General features: G+C 40.5%; 1 protein-coding gene across 1 annotated transcript in view; it reads right to left on the bottom strand.

Annotated features, from left to right (window-relative positions):
* TRPC6 (transient receptor potential cation channel subfamily C member 6) overlaps positions 1-27,263 on the bottom strand; it is a 61,684-nt gene extending 34,421 nt beyond the window's left edge. The window contains exons 1-4 of the mRNA XM_077805629.1: positions 26,562-27,263; positions 18,727-18,912; positions 14,985-15,149; positions 1,918-2,146 (exon numbers count right to left, since the gene is read on the bottom strand). Coding sequence (XP_077661755.1) covers positions 1,918-2,146; positions 14,985-15,149; positions 18,727-18,912; positions 26,562-27,248 — 1,267 coding nt within the window. The 5' untranslated portion in view covers positions 27,249-27,263. The remainder of the gene's footprint in view (positions 1-1,917; positions 2,147-14,984; positions 15,150-18,726; positions 18,913-26,561) is intronic.
* Between the last annotated feature and the right edge of the window lie 711 nt (positions 27,264-27,974).

Consider the following 27,974-nt stretch of genomic DNA (forward strand, 5'->3'; position numbering starts at 1 on the left):
CCTGAGCATAATTCAAACTGTATTTTCTCCAGCTGTGGAAACCACACACTTAACCTTGTAGGTGTTGACTGTGCTGAATCATGCCAGGAGGCAATTACTTACTTTGGGTTTGTTCAGCAAATGTACAATCTCTTCAGTAGCAGTCCACAAAGATGGGAAATTCTGAAGCAATATCTTCCTGTTTCACTGCATGGGATGTCCAAAACTAGATGGTCTATGTGGATTGATGGTGTTCAATCAGTTGCGTAGTTGAATTCAGTGAGAAAGACTTTAAATGAGCTTGAATCTCTCAATCTCACTGCACAGGCTCGAACTGAACTTCAGTCTATTCAGAAGCACATGTCCAAATTTGAATGCATTCTGATGTCATCTTTGTGGATGAAACTACATACAATGAACCACCAAACTAATCTGGTAATTGAAGGACACAATGCCACACTTGATGTTGAGAGTGATAACATTGAAAGTCTTATCAATGACATTCAACCAATTCATGAACAATGGGATGCGATCCTGACTGAGTCCAAATTAGTAGCACAGACTATTGGCATTTCATCTGAGTTCTCCACCAGTCGCAACTTACCTACTGAATCTGATGCCAAGCAGCATTATAGGGTCAATGTCTTCCCTGTCATCACTGATTCTATTCAGTCAGGTCTTACATGTCGATTTGAGTCACTGCGACTAATTTATACCCTTTTGGGGTTTCTTTGGCAGTTTAACAGACTGACTAATGAAGATCTACTTTCTGCACCTGAACAATTTCAGCAACAGTACAACAAAGAAAACTCAAAAGAACTCAGTGACGAGGTCATCTTCCTCAGACAAATATATTCCATGAACTTTAAATTGGATTGCAAGCCAAAGGAATTGCTTCAAGAAATACTTGAATTTGGACTCTCTGGGGTGTTTCCTAATATCACAATTGCATTGCATATTTTTGTCAGTTTGCCTGCATCAGTGGCTTCAGGTGAACGCACCTTCAACATGTTGAAGCTGGTGAAGAACTATCACCGTTCAACTCTGGGATAAGAGCATTTGAATAGGCTGGCCATGCTTAATATCAACTGTTACACTGCACAAAAGCTACATTGTCCCTCAATAATTAGTGCGTTTGCACAGAAAAAGGCTAGAAAAGCATTTGTTAAATAAAAAAAAATTCAAATTATGCCCCACTCTTTTTTTGGTGCCTTATTTTGTTTGTATGTGTTGTCATTTTTTATTTTTATTATGGCTAGGAGCCTCAAAAGCTGGAAGTGGCTCGGACCTCTCTGGACCTCTGAGAGGGCCTGATCAGTAGGGAATTCCCCATGCAAACACAGGGCAGTATATGAATTCAATATAGTCTTTCTTAGGCAAAACTCCAACTTCCATTGATTTCAGTAGGAGTTTGCTTAAGTAAAAACTGCAGGATCATGGGTTCTATATAGCTTGATTTGGGTTTTCTGTTATGACTGACTTTGCTAAGGATAAGTCCTGGCATCCTTACTCAGACTGAGTAGTACTTTACTCCATTGTACTCAATGGGTCAACTCAAGGTACTTTTCAACATATGTGACAGTGGCAGAATTTGCCCCATAATACTTAGGAGGATAGATTTCTACTCCTCTTAGGCTGAGCAGTACCTTATTTCACAAGAAGTCCTATTCATTTCAATGGGATTATTTGCAGAAGAAGATACTACTCAATACAGAGGCAGAAGTCCTTAATATGGTAAACTCATGCCATGGGAATGGAATATTGAATTAATAATGCGTACCCTATAGAGACTGACTGCAAAGAAAATGAAAGATGCAGATGTGTTCCCCTTGTGTTTTGTACTTTTTCCATGTAAGACTGGTAGCAGTGTGTGTAACTGGAATTCAGCCCCATTGCCATCACTGCAAGACAGAATTCGAATTGAAAATTAATCTTTACCTATTACCCAAGAGATAATGAGCATCTCCATCCATGAGAAGCAGGATGTTTTCATTCTGAACAGGATGTTTCCATTCTGTTTTTCATTATCTGTTTTAGTTTCATTAGGTAGGAGTTTGGTGCCTTCAAATCTGTCAGATGCGTTCATGACTAGCAGACCAAGAAAAATGGTGAAAGAGGCTGCATGTGCTACAAACTTCATAAACGGTCCACGCATTATCCTCCCCAGCTGCAACAAAAAACAAAACACAAACAAATTCTATCAACTTTTTAAAAGTACATTTATGTCAAAAGCGCAGTAAATAAAGACAATGAAAATATATACACACTGTGATGTCATAATGAAATTTACCTTGTAAAAATGTCTATTTATTGGCTATCTTTAGAAACAAGAGGAACAATTTTGCTATTAAATGTCAGTATTCTTCTTTATCTATATAGCAATGTTTAAAAATATTACTATAATTCTTCCTTGCGCGTCTTTGCACCTATTATCATTGCTCATCAAGAGAAATATTGATTGTTACTGGAAAGTTTCTTTTAATTTTCATCCTTGAGATCCTTAAGAAGCAGCAAAGGAAATGGAAGAAATATTGTATAGTTTGTTAAGTAGAGACAATGAAATATCATCACAATACAGATGGGCACACCAGGTTTAGGTTTGATGTAGTATCCAACTTAGGGGGCAGGTTCAGGATAGCAAAAGCAGTTTTTCTGACATGCTTTGCCTTTTGGTTTTTAACATTTAAATAGGCCCCAAAAGGTTGTGTTTACACTTCTGTAGCTTCTTACATTCTTTCTTGATTCTCTTAATGGAAATTTCCTTAAACACCCACCAACAGACATGACTAAACCTTGAACAGACATTTAGATTGATTTAGCGTGACACTAAACAAAACTGAAAATTCATGTAAGCCCACACCCGTCTAGGCTATTAAAATATCTATTTTAAAGGGATTGGTAAATTCTTCCATTCCTCTCATCAGTCCTAAGGAATTAATCCAGTTGCATGCTGGGCACAAAATGCCTATCTGTTATTTAGGGTCATGACAGCCACTGTATTTGCCAAAATAGGTGAAGAATTCAAAGCAAGCCTCAAGGGGTCATTGGCTGAAATAGTTAGTATTGGTGGCCACTGAAAAAGGTAAGGAGAGGCCGCAAGCATTACTTACTATAAGTAGTTATTTCAAATTATTATTTAAAGGTCAGACTTCAGCCAACATCAAAGTGAAGTTTAAATAAACAAGGAATAAGAGGTCAGTGAAGGATACAGTAGTAGAGTCGATAAAACACAGATAACTTACTGAAAAAGACAGTCATGTATAAAAATAATATTATTAAAGGAACACTGTCAAGGTTAGTAGGCCCCAAATTTGACCTCTCTACTCTTCTATATATCCTTTTGCAAATCCATGCAATTCATTATGTATTTCCAAACCTCCATAAAATTACTTTGTCTTTTTCCTAAAAATAATCAATTTCCTCAGCCTCATGAGGTGCCCTAGAACAGTACTTCTCAAACTTTTGTACTGGTGACCCCTTTCACATAGAAAGCCTCTGAGTGTGACCCCTCCTTATGAATTAAAAACACTTTATGTATATTTAACACCATTATAAATGCTGGAGGCAAAGTGGGGTTTGGGGTGGAGACTGACAGCTCGTGACCCTCCATGTAAGAACCTTGTGACCCCCTGAGGGGTCCTGACCCCCAGTTTGAGAACCCTTGCCCTAGAGCATCAGTTTATTGTGTGTGCAGTGTGAAGTAAAAGGATACTTCCTACAGGTTTTATTTTCAAACTTCCCCTCAGGGGGTTATGAACAACAGTGAGTAAAACAGATTTTGAGAATGATAAACAAAATACCTTGACAGTGTCCTTTTACATGCATTATCTGCCTGTGTTCACAAATGAGGATGGGACTGGGAGACAGATGCCAGAAAGAGACATACCCAGGGAAGAAGCAGAAATATTGAAGGAAATCAGGTTAATGCCAGAATAGCTGATCAAGAAATGAAAAAAAACCTAAAAGATTGACAAAGCCCCCCACTCACCAAAAAACAGAAAAAATCTTTACTAGATGTAATTAAAAACTCACTGGAAATAAAATAGGCTACAGACAGTCTGGGAGTTATTTTTGACACCTACATTTGGGAAGTGACTAGAGCTGGTCTAGGAATAGAAGTTCTGTGACTTTGACTCTACCTGTAGAGAAGATGCAGGGCAGAAAACATTAATTAGGGACAGAATGGGGAAACAGAAAGATAGGGCTTGAAATTAGAGCTTACTGCACGGAATATGCACTGAATTTAATAGGAGTTGAGGGCATGCAGCATCACATAAGATTGGACCATAAATCTTGGTAGATGACACAGATATAGAAAAGGGAAATTACACTTTCCAATGGTGAGGAAGGAACAAAAAAGTTGCTGGCAAAAAGGTAGTGGACATGCTTTTTAGTGTGATCCCTCCAAGCTTCTCTTATAGAATCATAGAACTGGAAGGGATCTCAAGAGGTCATCTAGTCCAATCCTCTGCATTCAAGGCAGGACTAAGTATTATCCAGACATTCCTGACAGGTGTTTGCCCAGCCTGCTCTTAAAAACCCCCAGTGAGGGAGATTCCATAACCTCCCTAGGCAATTTATTCCAGTGCTTAACCACTCTGACAGTTAGGAAGTTTTTTCTAATGTCCAACCTAAACTGCCCTTGCTGCAATTTAAGCCCATTGCTTCTTCTCCTATCCGCTGAAGTTAAGAACAACAATTTTTCTCCCTCCTCCCTTGTAACAACCTTTTATGTACTTGAAAACTGTTATCATGTCCCCTCTCAGTCTTCTCTTCTCCAGACTAAAAAAACCCAATTTTTTTCAATCTTCCCTCATCGGTCATGTTTTCTAGACCTTTAATCATTTTTGTTGCTATTCTCTGGACTTTCTCTAATTTGTGGACATCTTTCCTGAAATGTGGCACCCAGAATTGGACATAAAACTCCAGTTGAGGCCTAATCAGCGCGGAGTAGAGCGGAAGAATTACTTCTTGTGTCTTGCTTACAATACTCCTGCTAATACGTCCCAGAATGATGTTTTCTTTTTTTGCAACAGTGTTACACTGTTCGCTCATATTTAGCTTGTGATCCGCTATGACCCCCAGATCCCTTTCCGCAGTGCTCCTTCCCAGGCAGTCATTTCCCATTTTGTATGTGTGCAACTGATTTTTCATTCCTAAGTGGAGTACTTTGCATTTGTCCTTACTGAATTTCATCCTATTTACTTCAGACCATTTCTCCACTTTGTCCAGATCATTTTGAATATTAATCCTATCTTCCAAAAGCACTTGCAACCCCTTCCAGCTTGGTATCATCCACAAACTTTATAAGTGTACTCTCTATGACATTATCTAAATCAGTGATGAAGATATTGAACAGAACCGGACTCAGGACCTGTCAAGGTTCCTTCCCCACTCTGAACTCTGGGGTACAGATGTGGGGACCTGCATGAAAGACCCCCTAAGCTTATTCTTACCAGCTTAGGTTAAAAACTTCCCCAAGGTACAAACTTTGTCTTGTCCTTGAACCGTATGCTGCCACCACCAAGCGTGTTAAACAAAGAACAGGGAAAGAGCCCACTTGGAGACATCTTCCCCCAAAATATCCCCCCAAGTCCTACAGCCCCTTTCCTGGGGAAGGCTTGATAAGAATCCTCACCAATTTATACAGGTGAACACAGACCCAAACCCTTGGATCTTAAGAACAATGAAAAATCAACCAGGTTCTTAAAAGAAGAATTTCAATTAAAGAAAAGGTAAAAGAATCACCTCTGTAAAAATCAGGGTGGTAAATACCTTACAGGGTAATCAGATCCAAAACAGAGAGAATCCCTCTAGACAAAACCTTAAGTTACAAAAAGACACAAAAACAGAAATATACATTCCATTCAGCACAGCTTATTTTACTAGCCATTAAACAAAAGAAAATCTAATGCATATTCTAGCTAGATTACCTACTAACTTAACAGGAGTTGTAAGGCTGCATTCCTGATCTGTTCCCGGCAAAATCATCACACAGACCGACAAACCCTTTGTGTCCCCCCCGCACCCCTCGGCTCCAAATTTGAAAGTATCTTGTCCCCTCATTGGTCATTTTGGGTCAGGTGCCAGCAAGGTTATCTTAGCTTCTTAACCCTTTACAGGTGAAAGAGTTTTGCCTCTGGCCAGGAGGGATTTTATAGCACTGTATAAAGAAAGGTGGTTACCCTTCCCTTTATATTTAGGACAGGCCGCTATTCCAGTCTGAAGGTGATTTATGTGTACTGGAAGCTGGTAAGAGGGTTAGTGAGAAGATATAAGCTCTGGTGTCTTCAGTATAGAGATGACGGACAACTTTATACCTCCATCTCCACTGATCCAGCTGGAGTGGTAATTTACATTTCTCGGTGTCTAGGTGAGATTGGGCCATGGATGAGGGTAAACTGGCTGAGACTCAATCACCTCAAGTTGGAGGTTGGCTGAGGGACGCGATTGGAAGATGTGACAGGAGGGCATGTGTCCTGCATTTGTGGACTGGATTCCCAATAGGAGGGTCCGGTTAGACACCCAGCTGCTCACAGAGGAGCCAGTTGCTGTTATGACTAGGTCAGCTTTCCTTCAGTTCCAGATGACCTGGAGGCTATGCCCATTTATTTCAGCTGTGGTCCTTGTAACTGTCATTCATCCCTTTCTCACCTTGAAATTACAGTGACGTACTCTGCATGAGGCTACAATTGAAATCCATCCACAGAATGCAGCCGGTGCAGGTTTTGGCACTTGCTTTTAAGTGGTGTGTCATTTTGTGAGTATATTAAACTAGTGCTCTCCGATCTCCATTGGCTGTTTATTGGTTTCCAGGTTGATTTTTAAGGTACTTATTTTTTCCCATAAAACCCTCTGGCACCTACCTATCTCAGAGGCGATATCTCTCCCTGTGACATAGTCCCACAGCTGCAGTCAGTGGAGGCAGCTAAGAAGGAGCTTTTTGGTATAGGAGGGGAAGGACGGTCCATTGGTTAGGGCATTAACCTGGGAGTTAGGAGATATGGGTTCAAGTCCCTACCTTCAGAGCACACTTGGCTGTAGGGATCTGAGGGATAAGGCAGGTTGGAGATTCCAATGCTGAATTTGTTATATGTTTATGTTCACACTGTTTCTGGGGTAGAGCCATCCGTGAGTAAATGCCAATCTGTTAATGGATTAATTGTATTTTCAAGAGTTTGTCAAAGGCTTTGGTTAGGTGCTCTTTTATGTACTTAGTACAAATGTAAGTCAATAAATAAGTTGTGATCTATTGACTTTATGGCATCTTTAGTAAAAAGAAAGTTACTTAATGATGGGCACTTCAAAAGTTCATTCTGCTTTTAAATATATTACTGGTTCCAGTGTTATTTTCTCCATTCAAAATGGAGAACATGCAAAATTCACTTTGGTTCTGGAGATATTTTTGCTCAATGTGCCTACTCTGCCTGTATTTCTTGTCCTCAGATGATCTGATTTTACTGGATTACCAAAACCCCTGAGAGCTATGGATGTTCCCACCGGCCTTATGCTGGAAGTTTGGGAATACTGATCCTTATAAATGATGTCAGGACAGAATAGCAATTAGAGCTAGCCTGTAAGCTCTATGGGGTAGGGGCAACGCCTTTTGATTTGTTTAGGACTTGAGGGTGCTATTGTAACAAAAATGCATGATGATGATAGTGATTTCCTTTGGTTTGGGATATTTATATGTATACCTTCTAGAATTTGTGCTAAAAGTTTTAAAGTTTCTTCACCCATAAATATGGATCTTTCTCCTGTTGTGTTTGGTAGCATGAGCCATTATGAGGACAGGATCTTTTTGCTTTGTTTTATCCTTATCATCGTTGCAATGAGTATACATCCGAGAGACTAGTGAAATAGGCATCGGTTGCTGGCTCTGATAATAATATAATATAAATGTAGAACTGGAAGGGACCTCAAGAGGCCATCTAGTACAGTTCCCGGCACCCAAGGCAGCACTATGTAATAACTAGACCATTCCTGACAGGAGTCTGACTAACCTGTTCTTAAAAACCTCCAGTGATGGAGATTCCACAACCTCCCTAGGCATTTGTTTCAGTGCCTAACTACCCTGACAGGAAATTTTTTCCTAATGTCCAATCTAAACCTCCCTTGCTGCAATTTAAGTCCATTGCTTCTTGTCCTATCCTCAGTGGTTAAGGAGAATGCTGCTCCTTGTAACAGCATAGATTCATAGACTTATGGTCAGAATGGACCATCGTGATCATCTAGTCTGAGCTCCTGCACATTGCAGGCCACAGACCCTCACACACCCACTCCTGTAATAGACCCCTAACCTCTGGCTGAGTTACTGAAGTCCTCAAACCATGGTTGAAAGACTTCAAGTTACAGAGAATTCACCATTTACACTGCTGCAGAGGAAGGTGAAAAGCTCCCCAGGGGCTCTTCCAATCTGACCCAGAGGAAAATTCCTTCCTGACCCCAAATATGGAGATCAGTCAAACTCTAAGCATATGGGCAAGACCCAAACTTTTATGTACTTGAAAACTGTTATGTCCCCCTCTCAGTCTTCTCTTCACCAAACCAAACAAACCCATTTTTTTTTCATTCTTTCCTCACAGGTCATGTTTTCTAGAACTTTTTTCAATTTGTCCTCATCTTTCCTGAAATATGACACCCAGAACTGGACACAATACTCCAGCTGAGGCCTTACCAACGCACAGTGGAGTGGCAGAATTACTTCTCCTGTCTTGCTTACAACACTCCTGCTGATACATCCCAGAATGATGATTGCTTTTTTGCAATAGCGTTACACTGTTAACTCATAAAAACAACAAGGAGTGGCTATCCCCTGATACTGTTAACCCATATTTAGTTTGTGATCCACTATGATCCCCAGATCCCTTTCCACAATACTCCTCCCTAAGCAGTCATTTCCCATTTTGTATGCGTGCAACTGATTTTTCCTTTCTATGACACAAGTTATATGCCTAGTTCTCTGCCTGTTAAAATATGTATTCTTACATTTCACTACATTTAAGTGCATCTGCCAGTTCTATATCATAAGCAAATATAATTTCTTTACTACAATTTTCTATAGATGTTTATATTGGATAAATATGGCCCAAATTATTGATCTGTATATAACTCCAGTTCTTACTTCCTTTTCATTTCCAATGTCTCTCAGCCACAGGTAATGATAATCAAGTATCAGGGGGTAGCCGTGTTAGTCTGTATCCACAAAAACAACAAGGAGTCCGGTGGCACCTTAAAGACTAACAGATTTATTTGGGCATAAGTTTTTGTGAGTAAAAAACCACTTCTTCAGATGCATGGAGTAAAAATTACAGATGCAGGCATTAGTATAGTGTATACATTATTATATTATACTATATGAAGAGAAGGGAGTTACCTCACAAGTGGAGAACCAGTGTTGACAGGGCCAATTCAATCAGGGTGTATGTAGTCCACTCCCAATAATAGATGAGGAGGTGTCAATTCCAGGAGAGGCAAAGCTGCTTTTGTAATGAGCCAGCCACTCCCAGGTCCTATTCAGGCTCAAATTAATGGTGTTAAATCTGAAAATGAATTTTAGTTCTGCTGTTTCTCTTTGAAGTCTGTTTCTGAAGCTTTTTTGTTCAAGTATAGCTACTTTTAAATCTGTTATAGAATGTCCAGGAAGATTGAAGTGTTCTCCTACTGGCTTTTGTATGTTACCATTTCTTATGTCCAATTTGTGCCCATTTATTCTTTTACGTAGGGACTGTACAGTTTGGCCAATGTACATGGCAGAGGGGCATTGCTGGCACATGATGGCATATATCACATTGGTGGATGTGCAGGTGAATGAGCCTCTGATAGTGTGGGTGATGTGGTTGGGTCCTCTGATGGTGTCGCTAGAGTAGATTTGGGGACAGAGTAGGAAATGAGGTTTGCTACGAGGTAATGATGATGATACAGCACTACTTTTATATAGCACTGTTCACCCAGAAGAATCCATTTTAGCCCACTTTACAAAGTGCATATGTAGTTATAGGAATCACCTCACCTCTGTGCTACTGAATGCAGCCCACCTCTGTGCTGAAACAGTCACTGCTTAAAACTATAGTCAAGGTACCAGCAAAGGTAGTTTAAATCACAGCAAACTGAAATAGAGTTTATAACAAGAATCAGGTATATCCCATTGAAACTACAGAAGGAATTTTAGGTAGGAAACATGTAATTACCTATACTGGAGTTTAGCAAATATACTGACATTTACATTTCAACCCAAACAAAACAAGAGCCATGGGATAGTAATGGCCATAAATGATCAGGAATTAAGTGTTATCCAGAGGGCAGCACCTTCCAATGTACTGTGCCCCTTAACAATATCTGGAGACATTGATTCAGTAATGACCAAGAGGGCGAATACATTTTCTACAGAATCGACAAGGCCAATTCTTACAGCATCAATCTTCTTGCCATTTCTATACACAGTCACATAGTTCAATCCTTAGACCATACTTACTAAAATATTTTTTCTCATTACGTAAATTCATTCACTCCATTGACATCAGCGTAACTGAGAGCAGAATTTGATCCTATAGGACAGTATTATTTCATGACATTTTGTATGGGTCAAATTCTGTCCTCGATTACATCCGAGCAACTCTAGTGTCTTCATTAGAGTTGCACAGATGTAACTAAGGGCAGAATCTGGCTTTTTAAGACTAAGTAATTGAGCCAGCCCAGTGAGTTAGTGGCAACATAATGGGGGATCTGAATATGAAGCCAAAATCCTCACTGCCAGGTCACCATGGGCTGAGAGTTCTACAGAGGAAACATTCTCAGTACCTGGGGGAAGAGTATACTTTCCAAAGCAGTGGTATGAGAGATATATAGAGTCCTCCTTTGCAACATGAGCTTTCCATGTTGCAAAGGAAGTGCATGTGAAAATGATGGGATACCCAGATCCATAAAAGTCATGGAAGACAGGAGACATTCCAGAAGACTGGAAAAGGGCAAATACAGTGTCCATCTATAAAAAGGGAAATAAGGACAAACCGGGGAATTACAGACCAGTAATCTTAACTTCTGTACCCAGAAAAATAATGGAGGAAATAATTAAGAAATCCATTTGCAAACACCCAGAAGATAATGAGGTGATAAATAATAGTCATCATGGATGTGTCATGAACAAATCATGTCAAACCAATTGATAGCTTTCTTTGACAGGGTAACAAACCTTGTGGATAGGTGGGGAAGAGGTAGATGTGGAATATCTTGACTTTAGTAAGACTTTTGATACTGTCTCACATGATCTTCTCTTAAACAAACTAGGGAAATACAACCTAAATGGAGCTACTATAAGGTGGGTGCACAACTGGTTGGAAAATCATTCCCAGAGAGTAGTTATCAATGGTTCACAGTCATGCTGGAAGAGCATAACGAGCCGGGTCCCGCAGGGATCAGTCCTGTCATAAATATAAAGGAAAGGGTAACCACCTTTCTGTATTCAATGCTATAAAATCCCTGTTTAATGGCTGATAAAATAATCTGTACTGGATGGAATGTATATTTCTGTTTTTGTGTCTTTTTGTAACTTAAGATTTTGCCTAGAGGGATTCTCTCTGTTTTGAATCTGATTACCCTGTAAGGTATTTACCATCCTGATTTTACAGAGGTGATTCTTTTACCTTTTCTTTAATTAAAATTCTTCTTTTAAGAACCTGATTGATTTTTCATTGTTCTTAAGATCCAAGGGTTTGGGTCTGTGTTCACTTGTACAAATTGGTGAGGATTCTTACCAAGCCTTCCCCAGGAAAGGGGCTGTAGGGCTTGGGGGGATATTTTGGGGGAAGACGTCTCCAAGTGGGCTCTTTCCCTGTTCTTTGTTTAAAACGCTTGGTGGTGGTAGCATATGGTTCAAGGACAAAACAAAGTTTGTACCTTGGGGAAGTTTTTAACCTAAGCTGGTAAGAATAAGCTTAGGGGGTCTTTCATGCAGGTCCCCACATCTGTACCCTAGAGTTCAAAGTGGGGAAGGGACCTTGACATGGTGGCAGCGAGGTTATCTTAGCTTCTTAACCCTTTACAGGTGAAAGGGTTTTGCCTCTGGCCAGGAGAGATTTTATAGCACTTTATACAAAAAGGTGATTACCCTTCCCTTTATATTTATGACACAGCCTCAGATATGAGCAGATACTGAAGGCTGTCTCACTTGAACATTTTTTATATTCTCAACTAAAAATGATACAAGGCAACAGTACTTCTCCACTGGCCTTCACTAGCCAACAACATCAGTCTCAAGCACAAATTGATGGCTGAAGTATTCCCAGCACTTTCTACACTTCAGAAAGGGACATTGGCTGAAAGTCAAGCAAATAAAATGTGATGTTTCCCCCTCAAATATCTGCTTTACTTCCAGGGAGTTGGGCAATTCTGACCAAATTCACTCAATTTTATTAGCAACATCAAAAAATTTCCTCACATTAGGAGATACTCAATTCAGCAACTGAGTGGAGGTGACTCAGATTAACTAAACTGTCTGCCCCACAAAATAGATCAATGGATTGAATAACGATTCCTTTGCCTCTCTCACAGCCAGGGCATAGGAATTTCAAAAATACCTATGTGCTGTGGTCATTTTCCCTCTCACTTCAGCTGTTGTGGGACATCTATAAACCAAAGTGACCCATGAGGTAAAAGCCAGAAAAGATGATGCCTTAGAGGCCACTTCATAGATAGTTGAGGACAAAAGTGTTACAAAATTTCACCCACCCATCCATAGATTGGTTTGTCAGAAGAACAGTATTCTGTCTCTCAGTCCCCTGGAACTGCTCTGGTACCTTTACTTTTCAAGGGTAAACCCCGTGCTAGGAGAGGAAAACTCCAATTTGGTCTTGAAGGAGGTAATTTTTATTTTAACTATTAAAAACTAGGAGGCATGTCTCTAAAATAAAAATGAAGCAGAGCAACAACTGTAACAGTTAGAAAAGTGTGGGCCAACTTGCCCATTCACAGTATAAAATGTAACAAAATCATTAAACAGATCTATGAAGAGGAGGGAAGACAGTTGTAAAACAGAACAGGAGTTTAAATTTTAAATGGATTCTGTCAACTGAAACTGGAGAAAAAAAGCTATGCAGAAACAGATTTTCTAAAACCAAAGACCAATCAAAATGATTTTACAATCCAATAAAAAGAAGGCCTTTTAACAACAACAAAAACCAAAACAACAAATACACACTTCCCTGCAATGTTTGAAACACAAACTCTGAAGCAGTATGAATCTGACGGCATGTTTAAAGAAAAAAGAGTTATAAAAACCGTTGGGAACATAAACAAAAATGGAACTATCTAAATTGATGTTTATTGTCCTGAGAGAAAAGCAAATAAATAAATCAATAAACAACAAGTTAAGGAAACTGGATATACTTTTAAAAATCTAAGTTGTTAATCATAATAAATTTGTTTATTTACAATGTATAATTTTAACTTTAAGGTGTCCCCTTTACCTCTTATGACAGCAGGAGAACTAAAATACCCCAGGGTGGAAACTTTGAATCAGTGACCAGCTAAAATAGATATTCTAAACAAAAGCAAAATTCTAGGGGATGGGAGAGTTTGGGCATATCTATTTTGGAAATAGATTCTGCAACATGGATCATCCAAACTGACATTCAGCTCTAAAGGCCAAATCAAAGTAAACAGTGTTTTGTAAATGCATGCAGAAAAGACCTGTAGCATGTGGCTACTTTGAAAAAAATCATGAAATGAAATGAGCCTTAACATTATCTTGACAAGCCTGCAGGTTGTAGCAGTGAGAGATGCAATCAGATGGTCATTTAAGCACAGCTTTCTTGGTAACAACAGAATTTATTGTGTTGGTGTTAAAAAGTGGTTTGAATTTTCTAAGGCCTTTCGTCAGCTCATCCCAGGGATCTTTTCATGTCAAAGCCGTGGAGAAGGCCTACACTGTAGGGTGAAATCCTGACCCCATTGATGCCAGTGGGGCCAGGATTTCATCCATTGTGCATAGCTTTCTTATACAACGCTCAATTCCATTCAAAAATTATCACACTAAATTCAGTTCAGTTACACCAGTGTACCCAGAATAGTTTAATTCCCTTCAGTGGATTTACACCACACTACATTAATGGAACACATGAAGATCATTAATTTCAGAATATGCACATCTGTGTTGGGCAGATATTTGGATAATTTGTATTGATGATTTGTGGGCAGTAAATATAAACAAAGGTGACATTTTATCCTGTGTGAAATCATAAAATGGGTAGCTAGCTAAGTGGTTTTAATTCTGAATTTTAGTTAAAGATGGGTTCTAATGATGGTAGTATTAGCTTGATGTGAATTTAAGAGGGTTAGGTTATTCTGACATGCAGTTATGATTTGCTTCCTATCTTTATTTTATTTGAACGGCATCTATCCACAGCATCATCTTAGTTCACCCTTCTATCTGAGGGCACTCAGTATTTCTCAGAATCAGGGCCACATATTCTTCTATGAATAATAAACATATTCCCATTTGTAGATAGCTGGTAACCTGGATAACACAAGGGAGAAGGAAGAAAACCTGCTAATTGCAGTGCTTACTATCACTGTCTGAATACTCTGATGGGCAATTTCTCACTAAACAAGTATTTAATTTTTTATAATGTTCTTCCCTCAAGCCCCATAATGTATTAATTAGTTTTTGTTAAATAATCTAGCAACAATATATTTATTTAACAGCACGGCAACAAAATGAAGAGTACTTTGATTCATTGTTTCTATATTAATGTTTCTACAAGGCAATACTTCCTTCCCTCCCTGATCATTTTTTTCATTTAGTATTCATTACATTCCACATGATGAATTTACTAGTTTTTATTGTGAATGTCTGAGTATGTAATCCTGCAGCTATTCCATTACAATCTGGCATTAAATAACACGCCACTGAAGCTTTGCTTAGTGCAGCAGTAATTTATATATATGTTTTATCTTTGCCAAATTAGAAACTTGCATGCAGATGCACTTACAAGACTGTACAGACTAACCTTGCTGCATGGAGCAATCCAGTAAACCACTGACAGGAATGGCAGCCCTACTGCAACTGCAAGAACAACTAGAAACTTCACTGCCATGGTCTGCTGACGTAAACCTGAGAGATTTTCATACCAGATTGACAGAAGTTGTTGCTGGCAGTTTGGATGTGCTACAAACTATGACAAAGAAAAGGAACACAAAAAAGGAACATTATTGTCAGAATACCACTAAATAAAATATTAGCCATCTGAAATTGATGTAGAATGTAGGAATAACAACAACTCAGTTAACATTCAGAGCACTATCAGAGTGTACAGTAGTATAAAATGGCAATCTGCTCTCTTTGATAAGCATAATCTCCCTAGAATGCAGGCACACTGCTATTCATGGCAGGAATTTTGGCTAAACTGGTCCTAACATCACACTGGAATCTGTGTGGCTAGTTAAAACTTTTTAAAAAACCAACTCATTCTTCAAACTAGGGGAAATTTCATTTCACCTGTTCAAGTTTCAATAGAATGCCTTTGCTTATGCCTTTAACTTCATCTCAAATGTATGTTTTATTGTTATGTATGTTATATTATTTCATTGCAATATAGTGATGTGAAATGGGAAAAAAATAAGAAATGAGACACTGAATCAAGTTGCTCTATTCACAGTTTAAATGCTATTTTATTGCAAAGTGAGAGTATTGATGAGTTTAATGAATTTTAAAACAGCAATCTAAATCCTGGTCCCATTACAGCCTGTGGAAATGTTGCCATTGACTTCAGTAGCATCAGGATCTGGCCTGGCACTGGGGGCACTATGGAGTCTTTCTACGCCAAGAGGTTCCAATGTGAATAATTTTAGGAATGTGAGATCCCTGCATCCCTCAAAATAATTCTGGTTAAGAAAAAAAAAAACACAATTTCTATGGTTAATTCCTTTGTGCCAATGATTATGATACTGCAATTTTTTACAAAAGACTTTATGCTAGGAAAATTTGTCATCAAGATACAATTAAAAGAGAATCATGCAGAATCAGAGCAACCTAGGGCTGGAAGGGAACTTGAGAGGTCATCTAGTCCATCCCCATGGACTAAGGCTGGACCAAATATACCAAGACCATCCCTAAATGACGTTTGTCTGTTCTTAAAAAGCTGTTTTTACAAATCTCCAATGACAGGGATTCCACAACTTCTATTAGAGCCTATTCCAGTACTTAGCTGCCCTTATAGTCAGGAAGTTTTTCCTAATATCTAACCTAAATCTCCCTCACTGTAGATGAAGCCCATTACCTCTTGTCCTACCTTCAATGGACATGGATAACAACTGATCACCAACCTCTTTATACCCAGTCTTTTTAACCATTCCTCATAGGTCATGGTTTCTAAACATTTTAGCATTTTTGTTGCTCTCCTCTACACTCACTATAACTTGTCCATATCTTTCTTAGTGTGGTGCCCCAAACTGGATAGCGCTGGTGAGGTGTCAGCTGGAGCTGAGTACAGAATAGGACAATTACCTCCTGGCTCACATACAACACTCCTGGAGGAGAGTATAAAAGAGATGTAAAGTCAGTGTACTTCTCCTAGGCATGCAGAAGTCACCCTCTGTTCTTAAATAATATACTTACATGGACACACCTTTTTCCCCTGGATGTTCTAAACTGTAGTATGAGCATATGGATTACATAGTATAGCACAACATGAATTTCCAAACACTTATCTAACTTTAATTTTACAAATTGCATACGTGATATTTCAACATTTGCATTTCAAATGGGTACAGATTCTCCATCTAGCTCTAGAAAATCTGGACCATGAAAGGCATTAAAGTCATCATAAATCGAGCAGTACACATGATAAATACTAATTATTAATGGTTGTCATTTACCATTATTTTAAAGATATTACTATGGCATTTAGATAGTATTCAGTAGCAAAGAATCAGCCTCAATCTGAGCATAATGCACAGGAACTAACTGGATCTATTCTATTCAGGTTTGTATACAATGCTCATCACCGAGATATCTGAGCACTTCCTTGTAGTGCATTAAACAAGGTGACTACACATCTGTCATGTGTTGCTTGTGCTCTCCCCAGATGGAGAAGCATGTGGAGTGGAGTGGGGTGTGTGTGTCTTTCTCTTTTAAAAAATATAAATATACCTGTTCCCAGTTCATTGTACTGGGAATAGCTACACAGTCTGCTGACATTTATATTCCTGATGCTCTCATTTCTGATGCCCTAAAAGTTGTTGCCTTTGTGTCCTGTACTGTAGATGACAATGTACAATTTTCAGTCATGAAACAAGGAATACACAAAATGTTCACATGAAAAATATCAGTTCTTTTATTGAAAACGAGGAACAGCAGTTACTGGTGCAGGCAGTCACTAACTGTTCTTCATCATTCTATGACAAATCATTCTAGGTCAGGTAGACAAATTCTGTAAAATGAGGAAGTGTAAAACACAGCCCTCTTTTCCATCCAAGCTCTGTGACATTGTAAAAGGTATACTGGAAACTGAGGTATAAATGGATGGGATTTTCTTTATCTGGTCTGTAATAAACTATAAACCCAAACCTGTAATATTTACTCAAGAACTCAGAGTTTTACAATGGACATTTTCCAAATTAAAGTGGCTAAATCAGAACTAATGTCTGCTAAAGAAAAATAGTAGGGATAAGTAGAGAGAGTAAATGACTAATGATGAAATAAAACCCTTCAACGTTTAATATGTAGGAGACATTGTTCAATAACAGTTCAAACTCCATCCAGGCACAACATATACACACCTAACTATTTTAGAATTTTCCAAAAGAAACAGATCAATTAGATCTGCATAAAAGGGCTCTATTTCTGCCCAGGTAAACTGGATGAGTACTGTGGGTCCCTACTGGATTTCATAGAATTCCATCTCTTCTACCTTTCCTGGTTATTGGATGTTGGTGAGTTTTATTTGTTTTTCACTGTGTAGCTGTAATTCTTTTTGTCATGGTGGGAAAGCTTTATCATAGGTCTTGCAGCTTGCTCTAAAAATGGTCAGATTCTGCATTAGTCTAATCTCCTTTGGAAGTTAATTTAACAGGTAAATCCCCTTGAATAAAAAAATGTTATCTCTGGTTCACACACACTTCGTCCTGGACATTATGAGCTTCACTGTCCAGGAGAAGCATAGTTATCCAAAAGAGTAAAGGTGGAGAAGCATCTACTAATGTAGTTGGGTCCTGACTTACTGAGTGCATTCAAGATCCAGACCAAGGCCTTAAACTGGCAACAGAAGTGAACCAGGAGTTGATGAAGGGGCCATAGCACGGAGATGATATATTCATTCCAGCTTGGGTCATTGAGGAGACTGGTGGCCATGGCTCTAACCAAGCTGGAGCCTATGCATGGCTTCCAGACTGATCCCCAGATCATCTATGCTGATTAATTCTGGTATTTTGTAAGCTACCTAGATTTGCATACATCTTTCAAATTTTCTAGAGCAAATAAAAATTGGCTTTCTCAGGAGGCAAATTCTCTGTGAATACGGCATTAAAGTTTGACATAAATATGTATTTATTATTATAGGGCCAATATACTACATTGTACATTTTAATTAACTATATCCAATGATTTTGTTTTAGAAGATGGATTAATTATCTCTCATTGGTTAAATAAATAAATGCAAAACCTGCAAATAATGTACACAGCTAGTTCAAGAACCATATGTTAATAAGACTGCCACTCATTTAAACAACTATTTTATTAATACAAGGGCTTACTTTTTTGACTTCATACTTAATGGCAAGTTTTAAGCGGCTAAGGCTGGGACGACCATGTTCTCCACTATTATGGCTCATCTCCACATCTCCATTCAAAATAGCTTCCACTTCTTCAGTATTTCTGCACAAATCGAGGAGTCCAACTACAAAATCTTTGCATTGCACAGACAATTTTTTGTAATCATTCTGGAGAGGGGGAAAAAAGAAAATTAATAGCTGTTCACACATAACTCATGAGAAACCATTTTACTCCTTCAATGCTACGAGTTGACTTTCTGAGACACTATTCACCAACTAGCCACAGGAGAGGAATGAGAAAAAGAGCACTGGGCATGTATATACTCCTTTTATTTGTAGTTCTCAAAGTTCTTTATGAACATTGTAAATTAAGACCCTCTGAAATAGATATTATTTTCCCCATTTTTGTGATGTGAAACCAAAAATATATAGAGCCAAATTCTCCCATTTAAATCAGTCAGTTTGCACTAGTTTAACCATGGAGAATTCAGCCCATCAATGCATGGATTATAAGGCCAGCAGGCGAGGGCCATTATGACTACCTAGGCAGACTTCCTGCAGAACACAAGCCATATAATTTCACAAAGTGGTTAACTACTCTCACTGTAAAACAGCGCTTCCTAATTTCTAGTCTGAAGTGGTCTTGCCTCAGTTTCAAGCCATTGCATCTTGTTATGCCTTTGTCTGCTAGATTAACGAGCTCTCTACTATCAAAAATCTTCTTCCCATGGAGGTAATTACAAACTATGAGCAAGTAACCTCTCAACCTTCTCTGAGAAAATCTAAATAAGATTGTGTTTCCTTTGTCTCTCACCGTAAGGCAGTTTTTTAGACCTTGAATCATTGTTGTAGATCTTCTCTGAACCTTTTTCAATTTTCAACATCCTTTTAAAAGTACAGCACCCGAACTTGAACAGTACAGTAATGGTTGCATTAATGCTATATGCAGTGGTGGTAACAGTGTGATAGAAAGCTGTTACCAATCTGCCTGAAGCATCAGGTGATCAGTCTGAGGCCACAGGTTCATTAAGGGAGGAGATGACGTAACACACCAAGTGTCTAAATTTTAAAGCTTTATTAATAAAATAATAAAATAACAGCGGAGAGTGAGGGGTGCTTCCCATGTCACTCAGAGGAAGGAAGAAAGCATTAGTGCCCCAAGCCCTAACGCACTTTCATACTCACACACGCATTACCCGAGGCTTGCCAGGCCTGGGTGTAACATAAGAAGAAGGGGGGAAGCGTGGACGGGAGTTCTGTCCTGTGCACACAGGTTGTCTGGGCCTGCTGTGATCTTCAAGTTGCTCCAGCTCTCAGGAGGGTTTTAAGTCCAGGGCTCCTTGTGGGGGGTGCTTCGTTCAGGGACCTCTGCTCCTGGTGCCCTCTGTGCCAATCCAAACCAGCTTTCCATTGTGTCTTCAGTTTTCTCAAAACACCCCGGCTCCAGGGATGCAAGGCTCGGCTCCCTCTCTTGCCGTCTCACCGGTGTTTTCAATCTCTGCATTCTTAGACCTTGTTTTCTTCTTTGCTGGCTTCGCTGCCTTGCAGGTCTATGCAGTTGGGTTTTTCTGTCTCACGGCTGCTTGAGCACATTCACGCCCCCGTCTCTCTTGGCTGTCAGCCAAGTCTTGGCTAGTGCCAGAATCTTATTATTGGACTGAGCTTGCTAGCTGCTGTGTTGAGTTAACCCATTCTCTGCTCTCTTTCTCCTTCCCCGTTTGGCCTCTTGCAGCCTGCAAAAGAATCTTTTACTCTTCACTCACACCTTTGACCCTCCCCAAAATGCTTTGTGATGCTTGCAACAGCATTAGCAACGTGCAGTGCTGATCTGCCTTCCCCAGGAGAACCCCTGAGGTTGTGCCAACAGCTCCCTATTGCTACTCAATATCCCCCTGCGTACACACCCAAGGATATCATTTGCTTTCTTAGCCACCACATCAAACTGTGAGCTAACGTTCAGTTGGTTATCCACCTAGGCTACTTAGTCCTTTCCTCAGTCAATGCTTTCCAAAATATAGCCATCCATCCCTTAAGTGTGACCCACTTGAAGAATGGAAGTTAAGTTGCTCTCACAGTGAGCCAGTGGTAGGGTCAGGGTAGAATTTTGGAATACTGTTCCTGTTTTTGCAATTTCCAATTTATATAACTTGAAGGTGAAGCCAAGGATAAAAGGTATCAGGATACAGAGGTGAAATATAAGTATTAATTAGTGTTGTAACACAGGGCCTACAGGCCTCAGGCCTGTAGATATTTAGCTTAGCCAAATTAAGCTGTAGGATTTAGAATAAATTAGCAAAAATAAATTATTAATAAACCTGCTGAACTTGTCTGTTTGTGATATGCTGATGTTTTGAAAATAACTGCTGAGTTTGGATAATAATGCCTATGCATAGACAGACACCACAAGATGACCACTGGGGTGAAACGTTAGAGACTTCCTTAAGGTAACCAACTGCCTGTTACTATGGTGATACGGTGGCAAAATTGGTATTGAGTGTAAGGGGAATTATCAAATTAGCCTATGAAAAATGGGGTTCCCCAAAAGTAGTGGAGTCTGGAAGGTCAAATAAGGAAAAGGAAAAACCTTCACAAATATGTATGAAGCCTGTGGATTGTCAGCTCAACACATTCAAAAAGCTGTTTCCTGGCCGGGGTGCCCAGGTGCAGAGGGGAGATACCAGGATCCAACCACTGGTGATGAGGACGAGGACTAACACTTTGGATTTTTCTGCAAGGCCTGTTCTGAGTAATGGAAATATTATGCATTCTGTATTGGTCTCTCCTTTACCAGATTGCAGTGTGTGTATTGTTTGGTTGGCTAATAAAAGTAATTATTATAGAAAGAGAACTATGTAGTCTCTGTTGTGCATCACAGACCCCCAGCCCACTTCCATTGATAACCTCACTACTGTTGTCAATCTTGGGGGCTAAACTCTCATAGATTAAAGTAGGTGTCAACCCTCACCTTCAGGTGGGTAACTGGTTAAAGTAACCCATAACTATAGATAACGCTACAAAGATTAACAGCATTACCACCTCCCACCAAAGAAAGGGAAGTAGGGAGACAAACATGACTCACAGGGGTGCCTGTGGGATGCAGTGCTTTCTGGGGCTACTCCACAGCTTATCTTCCACACCTGGCTCAGGGTTGTGCCTAAAGTCATAATCTATCTGTGATAGGGAGCTGCTCTCGGCTCTTGTCTTCCTGCACAAATGGCTCTGACACCTCCGGTTTGTAACCACCACTGTGTATGTTGTGTTCAATCCACCACTACTCTCTTACAATCCCATGCAACAATTCTATGTACAGTGTCATACACTCATCATCCCCTTTTGCCAGAGAGAAGAAATCTCTCCATGCAGAGATCTCCATTTACCCTGATGCTGCTGACCCACGTCTCTCTCTCTCTCTCATTATCCTGCACTTTCTTCCTGTGCTCCTTTTCTACTCTTGCTGTTAATGGGCGAATTAGTTCCTTTGCCCTCCTCAGGCCCTCTCCAGGGGAACTAACTGGATTTACAGTGTTGGTTCAGCTCCTGGTTCTCAGCACTCTGTCACACACCTTCCCCCTTTATCTGGTGGAGAAGTTTCTTCTTCCACAGGTTCTCATTATTTTATTAGAGGTGCTGCTCTCTTGAGTCCTCTTCACCCCCAGGGTGGTTCTCCAGGAGCCCTTTATGGGGTCCAACCATTCTCCACCCACAAAAATTACATTGGTGGGCCAGGATCACCCCCCTAATCCTGTCTCACCCCACAGGTATTCACACCAAGAGCAATATGGTGGGATATTTGCCGCACTCTCACCCCCTTTCCTTTGTGACAGGGCCCACTGGCAACCCCTGCCCACTGATCACCCAAGGTCTCAGGTTCTCCCAGGCCTCTGAACTGTTCCTGGGGTCTCCACTCTCATCATTCCGGTGGTAGGGTTCCAATAACTGTCCAATCCCTGTCAATGAGTTTGAACTCTCCTCATCCCAGAAGGCTAATTCTGTGTTTTCTTCCTTCTCCCCTGTCACACTATCCCGATGTGCTCTGATGAAGTTAAAGTTTAAACTGTGCACTCAGGCACTTCCCAGACCAGCCTACCCTGGTAGAGGCCTTGTGCTTTTGAGATGTTTACTCAGAACCTCCATCCATAAACTTTGATGTCTTTAATGATTTTTCTAATCACATTTAAGTCATAAAAGGATTAAATAAACTTGGGACTGTCTCCAGATAAAATAACACTCCATGACTTTTTACTGTGTTAAAAATACCCAGAGAAAGTAAAATGTATTACCATGACTTATTCCCGTTTCCCCATTATAAGTGTTCCTGTTGTTCCCACTTTCAACTTTTCCCCTATTCACTTCTTCCCCTTAGAATCCTTCCTACTCTAGTAGCTGCCATCTGGGAGCACCCTGGAAGGCAGGTGATTAACTTTCTCTGTGGTAAATTCAGGGCTCTCTGTATTCCCATGATAATCTCTGAGAACACACACCAACATGCTTGTTCTTCATTAGCCCATGGGCCCAGTGCTTCGTATTCCTTTGCAACACCATAGCATCAGTTTGTTACTTGGATAGATTAGCCAAATGACTGCATTCATGTTTCACACTTAATTTCAATCAGATATTTGTTCAAAAATAAAAGAGCCACACACATTTTTAAATAATGTCATCTAAGTCTAGGCATCTTGAATACGTCATAAAGTGGCAATGAAAATTAATGTGGTTTCTCCACAAACAAGATACCAGAAGCCAAGCACTAAAATTTACAATTTCATGATGAGTTGTATATTAATATGGATGTGGAAAGCAGATTCACCCATTTTATGTCTCTCAAGAAGGAAATATATACATATTAATTAAAAACCTAAATCGTAGCACTCCAGATAGAACTTGTTTTGAGACTAATATCTCTTTTTAAATTTGTTTGTTCCATGAGGAGTATGGTTGAAATTGATGTGTTTTTCACTTGCCTGGAAGTGTCAGGAAGGATGGCTAAAATCCGTGTTCACCCTTCAACTCTAAGATGAACTTTTCAATATTGGAATACAACTGCTTATGCTGCAATATCTAAGATTATACCTGCATGCCCTTTTATAACTAGGCCTTGTAAATTGATCTAGGGTTATATCTGGCATTCAAGGACTCAGCCAAGTAACAAATCTCTCTAAAAATGTGGACAAAAAAGAACTTGACCTTGTTGAGTAATTGGTTTGACTTAACGTCTCTGTGCTACAGTTCCCCATCTGCAAGAGAGAGATAATAGTATTTCCCTACCTCTGAGGAATGGTGAGAGGATAAATGCACTAAAGGTTGTGAGATGCTGAGTAACTACACTAGTGGAGGTCATATAAGAAGGAAAGATAGAAATTCAGATTTAAGGTTGATACTCTGTGATTGTTTTCTTCGTGTAATAATGAGTGAGTTAGGGATGCGTGAGAGACAAACTTCACACTCTGTAGCAATTAACTATTTGTGACAAATGGTAACACACCCACATTTGTTTAAAATATTCCACTCCTACCTCATCCAAGTATAAAACAGAATCCTACTCTGCCTATTTTGGCTGGATAGGACTTTGGTATTAAAGAGGAATCTTGTTCATTTCATAACACCACTGATTCACAGATATCCCTGACTGCAGGGTACACTTATTTCTGACAATGCTTGTCAGATATCATCCATAGCCCTATGAACATTGTGAAGGTAATAGTTTGGTGGTAGAGCAAACAATTTAGAAGAAAGGAAAGGTTGACTCCAGCCCAGTAAAGTTAAAAGATTTTATACAGCACCAACCCATGGAATGTTGCATATCTAGCCAGGTGCTAGAGAGCTGGTTTAAATGCCTTGCAGCAGATTTTGTAAAGTTCAGAACTACTCAAACTAAGCCTGAACTAATTGCTCTATAGACACTTGCATCGCCTGTTGGCTATCAGCGTGATTGACAGCTGGAGCCCTGAAACTGCACGTGTGGTTTCTCTGCTGGTAGGGTCCCTGTTTTGAAATTGGGGGATGGAGGGAGGTGTTCCAGCTGTGAGCCCCAGCAGTGCTGAGAGATGGAGCCTTGCTGCCCAGAATTGAGAGCCTGGACTCTGGGCTCTCCGCAGAGCTCTCAGCTGCCACTCGGGCTCTCAGATCACCACTCTGCATGGAGCTCCTTCCTGCAGGGAGCTGAAAGTTCAGGCAGCAGTTGGGTCCCAGTTGGGAGCTCCGTGGGATCTCAGCCCCCAACACTGCCCCTCTTAAGATGGTGCAAGTGCTCCTGGAGAGGACACACACCACCAACAGAAGGAGGATAGTGTGGACATGAAAAACCACAGTAATTACTGTGATGGCGCTAAGTTGACCTCACTTAGGTTGACTTAATTGTGTAGTGTAAACATGGCCTGAGTGAAATCCTGGTCCCACTGAAGACAGTGAGATTCACTGACTTCATTGGGACCAGAATTAGTTCTAGCATGTGTTATCAACACATACCCACTTCCCAGGCTTTGACCTTACTGTTAACTCAAACAACAACAAAACATATAAACTCAAACAGCTACGCTATTCCTAAGGTTTCCCTGCAGAACCTCCTCTGTCCCAGCCTCTAGTTTCCTTTTGCCCAGAGAGACCGAACTCTCTTATATCCCAACTGGTGCTCAGGAGATTCATTTATCAGCATAAATCAGGAGTAATTAACATAATGTAGATGTAATCCCTCTCCCCTCTCTCCCCTCCACCCCAACATTTGGAGTTTGCTGGCTCCTGGAGCTCCAGACTGAGTCTCTAAGGGGGCCCTACCAGAACAACTACAAATATGATGGCTATCAGAGCCCTCTGACCTCATTTCCCAGCATGCTTGGAGTCAGGATGGGACAAAAGGAAGTAGAAACTGCTGCTGAGGCCCAATGAGGGGACAGCTTGACTCAAACACACAGATAGCTTAGTGTCATTTTTGGTTTGGAAGCAGGAAGCCAGGCAGCTCAGCTCAGGGAGTCCCTGCCAAACTCCCACTGCCCCCAAAGGGAGTTCTTGCACAGCTGTGAAATCTAGCTGCCTGGGCCAGGCCAATCCAGCACCATGGAGACCAGCCTCCAGCAGAGAGAGATCAACCCAGTGCCAGCTACAGAGAACCAGGAGTGACCGTAGGAGGGTTCCAGACCAGGGAACAGTGACCCTGGTGGGAGTCAGGAGAGGACCCTACCCACCTCACCCCTAGGTTTGAGGATAAAGTAAGGTAACTTTTTGTTTAAGCCAGCCAATACCACAGTGCTGCACTACACTGTCTGGATGCTCAGCCTCAGCCGACCATCTTCCTAACCCTGGAACAGCTTGTTTTCCCACCTGCACAGGCTCAGTGGGCCAGAGCCTAGTGGGGGTAAATGTGCCCATTCCCCTCCTTTGTTTGCCCAGTCCCCGCCCACCTGTGCAAGAAGGGGAGTAGCAGCTCAGTGCTATCACCCCATTCCCCATGCTATGAATTACAATATTGGTAGCCCACATAGGGCAATAAGCAGATTCCTGGGGATTGAAGACCTCAGTCCACAAAACAGGTACAAGTTACCTCACTTTGCCCTGCCAGTGTGTGATTATGGCCCTGTCCCAGAATGACCACTTCTACGGGTGAGAAGATACCAAAATCTCCATGTTCCTTCAATACCTGGCAACTGCCAAAGAGAGTGTGAGTGACACATCAATTTCTGATGCTCTGCATCATCCGTCCTTACCATTAGCATTCCACATTGTTTCTCCTAGATATTACCCCAGAAGGAGTGGGACAGCGGGGAGCACATTTAACTGACTTCTCTAATTCTGTACAAATCAGAATCTGTTGACCATACACTTACCTTGAATTCTTTTTCAATGTTTGCAAGCACAGCCAGCTCATTGCTAAGTTCTAAGGCAGTCATTACCGGGTCTTCACTGGACAAGGAGAGGTAAGCAGGACTCGCCAGACCTTTGTAAGCATTGATTCTGGACCTAGAATGGCTGAAAGAGTCATGTTTTTGCTTCTGATTGCACTCACTGCATTTGCAGAAATAGTCATGTGGCCTTTCAATGCGAGCACCTTTTCTCAGAAGGGTGTGGACAATTTCGTATTCATGGCAGTGAGCAGCCAGAATGATTGGGGTAACATCATGGGAGAACCTGGTTCCATCCTCATCATATGCATAAAAGTCATCATGCTGGAATTCTGATTGGCTGGGACTTAATGCAAGTCTCTTGCCTTCAGCAAATGCAGGATGATTTAGGATGGCTTCCACTATCCGAATATAACCTTTACTAATAGCCAAGAGCAAGGCATCCCCAACCCGGGAGAGGTTCTCCTTCTTCAGTAAAAGTTCTGTAATCTCCAGATGCTCATTGGCAACTGCGAGCTGCAAAGCATTCTGCCCCATGTAGTCCACACAGTTCACATTTAGTGAGGTACATTCTTCCAGCATTTTACGAATCACGGGAATATTCCCATATTCTGCTGCATCCAAAAAACGCTCCTCATCAAGAGAAAGGCTTGTGGAATGATCATTAAACATGTACGCTGGTCCTCGACTGGCCACCCTTCTGCCCTTCTCCCGGAGTATTGTCTGTCGTCGAAGTGCTAGCCTATTCTCAGTACCTCGACTGAATGGAAAGAGAGATATTATTAATGCTTTCATATGCAAAAAGATGTGCATTTTTAACCTACACTTTGGGAGGACACAAATCTTAATACTAAAAAAAAATTCCCCATCAGTTATCCGCTGTGCACTTTTTAATGCAGAAGTGAGACCATAAAGCTTACTTTGTTGTACTGTTTAATCATTATAGCCATACAAGTCTGGAATGGATACCGTTATTACTCTCTGCTTCCCTACCTCACCCACAGTTATCACATCTGAATTTAGAAAGAGAAACTGAACCAAATTTTGCTCTCAGTTACACCAGTGTAAATCTGGAGTAACTACTATAAAGACAGTGTAATTACTCCAACTTGGGAACCATGGTCTTTCTTTCCAGTACTTTCCATTATTTGTTTTAATTCTACAGATAACAGGCAAACATCTAACATTTTACAGGACTGAGACTCATCATTCCTTGTCCCACATTTGTCTCATGTATGAATGGCTGGTCCAGGCAAAGTAGGTAAAATCAAAATAATTTGCACACCCTGAGACTTCACATCCCTGGTTAAATGGATTGCAGCCCACCTGTAGACTAGGAGTGGTGATTCAGAAGCCAGAGGAAGCACATGAGGAGTGATGGTGGACCCTTGTCAGCAC

This window comes from Eretmochelys imbricata, chromosome 1 (genome assembly GCF_965152235.1).
Source record: "Eretmochelys imbricata isolate rEreImb1 chromosome 1, rEreImb1.hap1, whole genome shotgun sequence".
Lineage (NCBI taxonomy): Eukaryota > Metazoa > Chordata > Testudines > Cheloniidae > Eretmochelys > Eretmochelys imbricata.